This window comes from Manacus vitellinus, unplaced genomic scaffold (assembly GCF_001715985.3).
Source record: "Manacus vitellinus isolate BGI_N305 unplaced genomic scaffold, ASM171598v3 scaffold_24_pilon, whole genome shotgun sequence".
Taxonomy (NCBI): domain Eukaryota; kingdom Metazoa; phylum Chordata; class Aves; order Passeriformes; family Pipridae; genus Manacus; species Manacus vitellinus.
Window position 1 is genome coordinate 12,327,710 of NW_021939798.1, and position 9,981 is coordinate 12,337,690.

General features: G+C 62.9%; 1 protein-coding gene across 3 annotated transcripts; it reads left to right on the forward strand.

Annotated features, from left to right (window-relative positions):
• The first annotated feature begins 1,864 nt into the window (after positions 1 to 1,864).
• On the forward strand, positions 1,865 to 9,405 carry CYTH1 (cytohesin 1). Of its 3 annotated transcripts, XM_018073315.1 has the most exons (13): positions 1,865 to 1,947; positions 2,695 to 2,759; positions 3,404 to 3,470; positions 3,643 to 3,761; positions 4,076 to 4,156; positions 4,268 to 4,380; positions 4,451 to 4,599; positions 4,713 to 4,824; positions 6,072 to 6,074; positions 7,249 to 7,325; positions 7,424 to 7,495; positions 7,845 to 7,999; positions 8,221 to 9,405. In XM_018073315.1, exons 3-13 carry the CDS (start codon positions 3,411 to 3,413, stop codon positions 8,297 to 8,299), a joined length of 1,020 nt encoding a protein of 339 aa, XP_017928804.1. In that variant the 5' UTR covers positions 1,865 to 1,947; positions 2,695 to 2,759; positions 3,404 to 3,410; the 3' UTR covers positions 8,300 to 9,405. The 3 variants fall into 3 exon arrangements, 2 of the variants coding, with proteins under 2 accessions (XP_017928804.1, XP_029815870.1); XM_029960010.1 differs by lacking the exon at positions 6,072 to 6,074; XR_001920752.2 differs by lacking the exons at positions 1,865 to 1,947; positions 2,695 to 2,759; positions 3,404 to 3,470; ... (5 more) ...; positions 7,845 to 7,999; positions 8,221 to 9,405 and having other exon boundaries at positions 4,842 to 6,074; positions 7,424 to 7,451.
• Positions 9,406 to 9,981: the final 576 nt, after the last annotated feature.

Genomic DNA, 9,981 nt, shown 5'->3' on the forward strand with positions numbered 1-9,981 from the left:
ACATCCCTCCTGCAAGGCAGCGTCTCATCCTGCGCCGTGCCTGCCCTGGGGCCACCAGGACCCCTGCCGGGACCCCCACCCGCTCCCAGGTGGGCAGGGGGAGGCAGCGCCGAGGGCTCCCCTTGGCCCAGCTCCAGCCCTGGCACTGAATTTGACCTTCCCTGCAGCCAGACAGAAGGGTCCTGCAGCCAGGTGAAAGGGTCCTGCGGCACATGCAGCAGCCCAGGGATTTGGGGGGTTCTGTGTCTGACAACGCAGCTCATCCCTCCTGCAGTGAGCCTGGGCTTGCTGGGCACGCTGGGGGCTGGGCACAGGGAGGGGGGCTGGTGCTGGTGGCAGCAGCACTGGGCCATGTGGAAGGCGCTCAGATGCATCGACACAGCTCTGGTATTAGAAGTTTAAGTAACTTTTAACCTGGTGCCATGAGCAGATTGTCTGATTCGGGCTTCCTGACAGGGAGACTGAAAATATTGGGAAGTGCTGCCGTCAGGTCTGAGACACAGTGTCGCAAGCTGAGGCGCCTCAGCCTTGGCAGTGAGGGGTTTGCGAAGGAAGAAGCTCGTCAGAAACCAGAGCAGGGCTAGGGAAGTGCTGAGCTCAGAGATTCAGGGTGCGGGGTCACGGTCACCCCAGGGAGGCTCCCTCGGAGGCGGCGTGGGGAGAAAGAATGTGCAGTTGAGGATGATACCGGTCCAAAGGCACATGGTGTCCCTGGGCGCTGGCACAGGGCAGTGACCGTGCTGTGGATGCTCCGGTGAGTCTGGGCTAGCAGTGGTGGCCTGGAGCCCACGCATGTGGCACATGGGACGTCAGTGGGATGGAGGGTAATGCTTGGGGCAGGGGGGGATGTGACAACCCCACAGGTTCCTGTCCCCAGCACCCCAGGGTGGGAGGTGGGGATGACACAAGAACTGAGCCTGCGGGTGCTGCTGCCACCTCCCTTGGGGACTGCGCTCTGTAGGGATGGTGTTTTGGTGTCCTTGCGGGCGACCTTGGTGCAACGTGTGGAACTCTTTGGCAGAGGTGGGAGACACAGGCATAGGAGGAGAGCTGGGAGCACTGCTGGAGAAGCAGGTGACCTTGGCAACTGGAGGGAACAGGAATGGCATACCTTGTCATTGTGAGCCAGGAGGTCACGCACCAGGGAGCACTAGGAATGTTCTGGGAGCAAGGGGGGGCATGTGGCCGCCCTGTGGTTGAGCCTCAGATGTTGTTGGGGAGGGAGTGCCTGGCTCCCCGGGGTGACAGGGAGGTGTAGACATCATGGTGTGCAGGAGGGTGTGCCAACTCCAGGCCCTGCCCTGGAATGATGGATCCAGCGCAGAGTGGGCTGCAGGGATTGCTAGGAGTTGGTTTATGTTTGGGGCTGGCCCGGTATGGCAGAACAACCTGCGGGGCTCCAGGTCTGCATGGAGCCCGTGCCTTGGGGCACAGCAGAGCTGCCCAGCCAGGGAAGGGCCCAGAATGGGTACCCACACCAGCCTGGCTGAGGTAGAGCAGAGTGAAATGGGACATGGGGGGGCATCAGGGCCAGGGCCGGTGGGAGCAGCACTGGAACTGGTCTGGGGGCTGTGCTGGTCCTCACTGCACAGCTCTCATGGGTGGTGCCCAGCTCCCCGCTGCAGCCGCTGCCCAGCGGGGCGATGCCCTGGCCCTCGCATTCCTTGCATGCCGTCAGTGCCACTTGGCCCCTGCGCAGGGCTGGGGACTGTTCATCAGCCCAGTTCCTCTGGGCAGCTGGCAGCTCCACGCTCTGGTTCCATCCAGGCCCAGGACTGCCAGCCGAGAGCAGAGACTGTGCCAGGAGCACGTCAGGGCTGATTCCCAGGGCCACACGTGCTGACCTGACCATATCTCTGCTCAGTGCCCAGTGACCTGACCCCAGAGGAGTGCCAGGAGCTGGAGAACATCCGCCGCCGCAAGCAGGAGCTGCTGGCTGACATACAGGTCTGATGCTGAGGGGTGACACCCACACAATTCCTCTGTCTCACAGAACAGACTGAGAGGCAGAGGACCATCTCCCTGCTCATGTCACTGGCAGGGTCCCTGCAGCCCCATCCAGGGTCCCTCAACCCACTGCCCCACAGCACTGCCTCCAAGGGGCCCTGGGGACAGGGAGAGGGTCCCATCAGGGGCGTGATCCTGGGTGGCAGCCATTAGGGTTGCTCTGCTCTGCCGAGGCAGCCGTGGCTTTTCCTGTGCCCTGCAGAGCTCCAGGCCGTGCAGTTGTGCCGTGCCCCAGAGCACTGGTGTCCGTGCCAGCCCCTGCCTGGCACGGGCAGGGACCGTGTCTCTGGGCCAGACCACTGCCCTGGCAAGCGCCTGCGAGGTCAGGGCTCATCTGGGACACTGTCAGTCCTGTCCCCGATTAAGACAGCAGAGGCTAATTACTGCCATATGCTGGGCATGATCTGAAGGGATTAGGGGTAATTTTGTTAACCTCTGAATCTCTTCCTTCCTGTGTGCTGAGAGCGTTGTGATGCTGCAGGGATTAGCAGCGGGATGGGGGGGGGGCCAGCCACCCGTGCCCCCTGATCTGGTTCAGCCCCAGGGCAGTGCTTGAGGGCGGGAGGGGGATGGAGAGAAGAAAGAAAGGAGGGTCTGCAGGGCTTCCTGGAGGAATGAGGCTGCCTCCAGGGCTGAGGGCTGGAGGGTTTGGGGTGGAGGCCCCTCCAATGTGCCCTCTCCCCACAGCGCCTGAAGGATGAGATAGCAGAAGTGACAAATGAGATCGAGAACCTGGGCTCCACCGAGGAGAGGTGAGTCCCAGCCCAGGGCCCCGCTGAGCCCCCTGTGGGATCTGAGGGCAACTGAGCCCTGGCCCATGAGTACTGGTGTGGGCAGCTTTCCCAGGCACTCTGGGCTCCTGGGAGCGGGATCCCAGGCTCAACTGCTGCTCCCAGGTCTGTTTTCCTAAGCCCCAGCCCCTCTGTCTGGACACAGCCACTGTGGGCTTTGTTATTCTGAGCTGGTGCAGGCGGTGCCAGCCGGGATTAGGGGTCCCAGCAGCTGGCGGGAGTGACTCCCAGCGCCGTCCCCAATCACCCACTGGGGCATGAAGGCTGTCCCCTCCCGCCAGCCCCTCTGCTCTCCCAGAGCCCGCCGGCTTACCCGAGCCTCCCCATGCACGGCTGACCTGACAGGTGTCGTACCTGCACCCCCTCCGTTCAGGGTGACCCCCAGAGTGGGTATGGCAGCTCCGCTCTGCTCTGGGGCCCGGCAGGCCAAGAGCAGCCCTGGGGGGCAGACACGGAGCAGTGTGTCGGCTTTGCCCCACGGGGGGCCGGCGTGGGGGCCTGGCTGCCGCCGTTCCGGCTGACCCTCGCGGCAGTGCACTGCGCCGGGGGCCGCGCAGAGGCAGCAGGTCCCGCCTGGATGCTCAGAGCTGCTTCATGTCTTGCAGGAAAAACATGCAGAGGAACAAACAGGTGGCAATGGGCAGGAAGAAATTCAACATGGATCCCAAGAAGGTACTGTGGAGTGGGAAGCAGGGCTGGTCACCAGCCTCTTGTGCTGGGCTCTGCCACCTCCCAGTCTGGATGCCTGAGCCAGGGCAGAGCCTGTGGGCAGGGGCTGGGGTCAGCAGACAGGCTGGCAGAGGCAGCAGCAGACCTCTGAGTAGCCCCTCTTGCACTGCTCCAGGGCATCCAGTTCCTAATTGAGAATGACCTGCTGAAGAACACGTGCGAGGACATCGCTCAGTTCCTGTATAAGGGAGAAGGCCTCAACAAGACGGCCATCGGCGACTACCTGGGCGAGAGGTGTGCTGGCCTCGGGTCTCCTGGGGATGTTCTGGGCTCCTGCCGCCTGAGAGATGGGACACTGCAGCTCTGAGCTCACAGGGCAGCCAAGTGGGGGTACCCGGTGTGCTGGGGGCAGTTGGGGGTGTTCAGTCCATGGCTGGCGCTTGCGAGCGGCTGGTGTGTGCAGATGAGCCCAGTACATGAGCTGGGGGTAGCTGCAGCTTTCCCCCATGAACGAGCAGAGTTTGGAGCAGGGCAGGGACAGTGGGGCTGCTCAGCAGTCACAGGATTGCTGATCATGCACCCCTCGTGCTCTGGCTTTGTTCCCGCAGGGATGAGTTCAACATCCAAGTCCTGCATGCCTTTGTGGAGCTGCACGAGTTCACCGACCTCAACCTTGTGCAGGCCCTGCGGTGAGCGAGGGGCCAGGAGCTGAGTGTGGCCATCTGGGGGATGGCGGGGGACCATGATGGGCCAAGGGACCGTGGAGCCCCCAGATCAGTGCCACAACTTGCTCTCCACAGGCAGTTCCTGTGGAGTTTCCGGCTGCCCGGGGAGGCGCAGAAGATCGACCGGATGATGGAGGCCTTTGCGCAGCGGTACTGCCAGTGCAACCCCGGCGTCTTCCAGTCCACAGGTGAGCACCTGCCCCAGACCCTCTCCCTGGCATCCTGCCCCCCAGCTGACTTTCCCTTCTGCCCCTACAGACACGTGCTATGTGCTGTCCTTTGCCATCATCATGCTGAACACGAGCCTGCACAACCCCAATGTGAAGGACAAGCCCACAGCAGAGCGATTCATTGCCATGAACCGCGGCATCAACGACGGGGGAGACCTGCCCGAGGAGCTGCTCCGGGTGAGGGCCAGGGCCTGGAGGGGCCAGGGCCAGGCTGCAGAGCTGGCCTGGAGCAGGGCCTGCCGCAGGGCTCCAGGGCAGAGCAGAGCTGACACCGTGTGTCGTTGTACCAGAATCTCTATGAGAGCATCAAGAATGAGCCCTTCAAAATCCCTGAGGATGATGGCAACGACCTCACCCACACCTTCTTCAACCCCGACCGGGAGGGCTGGCTCCTGAAGCTTGGTGAGTGCTGGTGGCCAGGGAGGGCAGGCTGTCCCCAGGGACAGACCTGGGATGTGGGTGCAATGCCTCTGGGCTTCCCACACTACTTCTGCTGCCCTGGCTCTTTGGAGCTTGAGTGGGCTGCAGAGAGAGTCACAGCCCCCTCAGGAAAGGCATCCATACATCCAGCAGCCCTCCATCTTCCCTTGGCTGGGCAGCAGGAGTGAACTCAGAGCTGAGGAGGCCCTGCAGAGTGGCTGGGTGGGCATCCCAGGGGATTCTGCCTCTAGGTTGGGCAAGCCCCCGAGGTGCAGAACTGGTACCAAGGTCCAATGTCGGAGCACAGAGACCTTGAGGCCCTTCAGGTCACCGAGTCACAGCACGGTGTGTCGGAACAGGCCCCTGGGAGTGAGCAGCGAGCTGCCCCAGGCTGCGTGTGTCCCCCCTCCATGCCACAGACAAGCCCCTGCCTTACCTTCCCACAGCATTATCACCTCTGCATCCCAGCTCCACATGCAGGCAGCGTGCATGGCATCCCTGCTGCACCGCCCGGCTCCTGCAGCCGGAGCCCTCCGCGCCCTGGCTCCTGTGGCTTCTCTTCTCAGCACCTCTGGGGAATCCTCTGCATGGGTCCAGTGGGGGGGGATGGATGCTGGCAGGATCGGAGTCCAGTGGGGCCTTTCCCTGGGGTTCTGGCTGGGGTCAGGATTCCTGATGTATGGCCATCCCCTCGGGAGGGGGAGAGGCCTTATCCCTGGCTCAGGGGATGAGCAAGAGCCACCTGCTCCCCACCCTGAGGTGGGGGGGACTCAGGGAACAGCTCCAGGCTCTCCTGTCTCTGACAAGGCCAGCGCCCAGCAGGTGGAGGGGCCTGGTGCACAAAGGTTCATGTTGGCACTGCCACTATCGGTGGACAGGCGGGCAGAGAGGCAACAGAGTGGCCGTGGACCCCAACTCGCTTGTAGGGAAGGGAGAGACCCCGTGGGTCAACTATGGGGTGGAGGGAGCCAGGCCCTGTGCCCAGCAGCTGAGGAGCCCCATCCCACAGAGCCACAGTGAGCCAGGGCAGTCAGCCCCCACGGCCATGCCGCCAGCCTGACCCCTCACAGCTTCCCTGCTGCAACCTGGCCCCACTGACCCGCAGGGCAAGGGGGGGCTTTGGGATTCCTCTTTTTATTTTTTTCCCTTTTTTTTTTTAATTTTCTTTTCTCCCTCATTTGTATGTTTCCATGATTTTGGCTCTTCCTTTCCCTGCCCCCCAACTCCAGGAGGTACGTACCCCTCTCCCGTGCTCTGCTCACACTGCTGGGGCTTCGTTTCCTTTGCGTTTTTAATTGCTGGTGATGAGTCTCATTGCTGCTGCTGCTGCTGCTAACCCCGCACCGCCCGGGGACCTCGCCTGCCGCGGGACAGCACTGCTCCGCCACCAGGCAGGGACTTGGGGTGTGGCCCCACCGATACCACACTCTCCTCAAGGCCTGTGGCCTCCTCCACCGCCCTGGGGGAGGACAGGGCTGCAGCGGCTCCTTGCCCAGCTGCTGGCCGGGGTGTCCCGCCCGGCCGTGCTTCGCCGTGTCCGCAGGCGGCTCAGCCCGGTCAGTGTGTCTTCGCCTCAGGTGCCACGAGGGATGGGAATGGGTTTGGTGTGTCCTCAGCAAGGACTGTGCGCGGGGTGCTCAGGGGTGCCAAGTGCCTGGGGCTGGATGGAAGCAGGCAAGAGCCACCTGCATGGTGCCCTGTGCTGTGCCAAGGGCTCACAGCAGTTCCTATGCGAGCACCACACCGGTGCTGCCCCGGCTCCAGCACCTGCACCCCAGCATTGGTGCGGGCTCGGAACTACTGTGGGGCAGGGACTGGGGCGGGCACCCAGCTGGCATGGGGGAACAGGGGACACAGTGCACACCGTGGCTCCCTGTGTCCATGGCAGAGCCAGTCCTCAGGGGTGGGTGCTCATCCCACATCTAGCACTGTTGCAGTGGCCGCGGTGGAGGGGAGCCGAGCCCAGGGGTGAGTGGCCCCTGTGCCCATGGAGTGGCTTCTCCCACTGTGCTGGGCTGCAGAGCTCAACCGTGGCTCAGCACTGGGACGAGGGGGGACTGTGGTCAGTGTGGACAGAAAGTCCCCGTGTCCCCTGGGGAGCTGCCTGGCTGCAGTATCCTCTAGCTGTGCTGAATTCGTGTTTGGGTGGGAACGGGCTCAGCACTCCCGGCCCGGCACCCCAGCCTCGCCTCCATCCTCATCTGTCTGCTTCCCGCTCCGGCTCGGTGCAGTGTGTGCTGCCTGCTGCTGCTGCCCGCCGCTGCCTGGCTCTGCTTGGCTCTGTGTGTCCGCCCGGGCCCTGTGCTGCTGGAGCCCGTGTGTGTCCGCCTGGCTCCCGCTCTGCCATGTGCCATGTGCCCAGCTGTGCCTGCAGGGCTGTGCCCGACTGTCCCTCTCTGCTCCCAGGAGGCAGGGTGAAGACATGGAAGCGGCGCTGGTTCATCTTGACCGACAACTGCCTTTACTACTTCGAGTATACAACGGTGAGTGGGCTCTGCGTGGGCCAAGCCAAGCTGGGGCAGGGAAGGGGCTGGATTGGGAGTGTCCATCCCACAGCTAAACCTCTGCTTGGCCATGCCAGGATAAGGAGCCCCGTGGCATCATACCCCTGGAGAACCTGAGCATCCGTGAGGTGGAGGACTCAAAGAAGCCCGTGAGTGCTGCAGCAGTGTCCTATGGGGCTTGGGGGTAGCCTTGGTGCTTTAGCTTGGGCAGGGAAAGCTGGGAGATGTTACAGCCCCCCAGGATGCCCCTAGGAGAGGCGGGGGGCCTCCGCAGCAGTCACTGCCTCCACCATCACAGCGGCCAGGTGCAGTCACTGCAGTGACCAGGACTGGTGGCAGAGCTTGTGCAGGGCCATGGGGTGATGAGCACGGCGTGTTCATCCCTCTGCCACGCTGGGGTGGTTGTACTGGGGGAGCATGACTCTGCCTCATCCCTCCCAGCTTGGGGTCCCCTTTGGAAGGGGAGGGGGCTACCTCTGAGCGGTCTTTCCCTCCCAGAACTGCTTTGAGCTCTACATCCCTGACAACAAGGACCAGGTGATCAAGGCCTGCAAGACAGAGGCGGATGGGCGTGTGGTGGAGGGGAACCACACTGTGTACCGCATCTCTGCCCCCACACCTGAGGAGAAGGAGGAGTGGATCAAGTGCATCAAGTGAGTGCCCAGAGGAGTGTGTGGGGGCACGGTGCTGGGCAGGGGCACGGCGGGGACTTATCTGCTGCCCTTGAAGGGGACAGTGCTTCCCAGGGCACCCTGCAAGAACAGGGGGAGTGAACTTTCCCAGGACATAAAGGGACATGCCCAAGGCCCGACCAGGCAGGTCTCACCCAGCCCTGCAGTAGTTTGGCCTGACCTAGCCTTTGTTCCCCTGCCAGGGCAGCCATCAGCCGGGACCCCTTCTACGAGATGCTGGCTGCCAGGAAGAAGAAGGTCTCCTCCACCAAGAGGCACTAGCAGCCAGACTGGCCTTGTGAGGCCAGCATGCCCTCGGCAGCCCAAGCATCCCCCTGTCCCGGGGGTCTGTGGGGCGGGGGCTGCACTGCAGCCTGGCCCTAGGGTCCAGGGGCCAGCTTCAGCTTCACTGTTTCTTTTCCATGGGGGGAGGGAGGGGGCACAGGCATCTTGGTGCCTCTGGCCCTCCATCACTGCCTCATCTCCAAGACAGTGTCTTCATGGGCTCAAGCTGGGACACAGCACCCCTGGGAGCTCCAGCCTCAGCACCACAGGCACCCTCCCTGCTCCTGACCCCCAGCAGCCCTGCGGCTGCACATGGCGCTGCAGCCCCCCAGCACCTGTGTCCAGACACTTGGAGTGTCCCGTCAGGAGGATGAGCAGCTGTTAGTGAGTAGCTGGCAGTTTTGGGGTGCCACAGGTGCTGGGGTGCAAGGCATCAGGCCCAGGGAGGCCCTACAGAGACACAGCTCCCGGCCCTCGTTGTAGCGGGCCTGGGTCTGTCCTGGGTGTCCCCACGCTGCTGCCTCAGACCCTCACAGCTGCCCCCTGCACCAGGAGCGGTCCCCGTGTGCACAGGAGTGCCGAAGGGCAGGGACTGTCACCATCACGGTCTGCAGTGGTGCCACACAGGGCACAGACATGCCCTCGTCCAGCCATGGAGGCTGTGGCTTGGATGAGGTGGCACTGGGTGGCATTGCCCCTGGCACATCCTTGCAGCACAGTCCTCTCGTGCCAGGGTGGCATGGTGCCATGGTGGGACATGCCCAGAGCTGGAGCCTGCCCTGAGAATGGCTGTGGTGGGGGTCTGGATGGGTGGGGGCTGCATCCCCCACTCTCTGCCTCACAGTCCGCCCATGTCATGTCCTGTCCCTGTCCCCGCGCATGGTCTGGAGACGCCTGGATCAGTATTAGTCTATTTATCAGAGGTGTAAATACTCCTGTATAGTTTTCTCCTTGTAGATTATTTTGTATGTGGGTGGTTCAGTGCAGAGGCCTCGTGGGGCGGGGGGGCAGGATTTTTTATTCTAACATTTTATTTTTTTTTGCCATGGCCTTGTAAACTAGTGCTGAGGATTGGCAGCAAATAAACACTGCACTGCGCTCCACTTGGCCTCCTGTGCTCTGTGTGCAGCTCGGCGTGGGCAGGAGTCCCGTGCCCCCCATCACTGCCAGCTCCTGCCCTGTGCCTGGCCTTGAACCAGGCTCATGCTCCTCTCAGCCCGAGGTCTCCTTACTGGCACCACAGCGATGCCATATTGGATGAAGTGGCAGCACTGGGGCCAGTGCAGGTCTTGTTTTGAGCCTCTGCCTGCTCCACTTCAAAGCCCCATGTTTTCTTGGTGTACTGGGGGTGTTTGTGAGCCTTGTGCCCTCACCAGCTGCCCCTGTCCAGGACAGTGCCTTGGGGACCTTGCCACAGGGCATGGGTGGCTGGGCTGGGCTGGGACAACTCCTGCAATGGACAACTCCTGGGCTGGGACAACTCCTGGGACCACTCGTTCTGCAGTGGGGCTGGGGGATTCATACCCAGGTGGTACCAGCTGTGAATGGGATCAAAGCCAAGTTGGGGACAAGGGCAAGCCGGGAGCGCAGAGCCTGTGCCAGCCCTGCTGCTGCCACCAGGGCGGGGGGGCTGGTCCAGCCTTGCACACTTGTGCCATGGTGGGGGTCTGCCAGAGGCA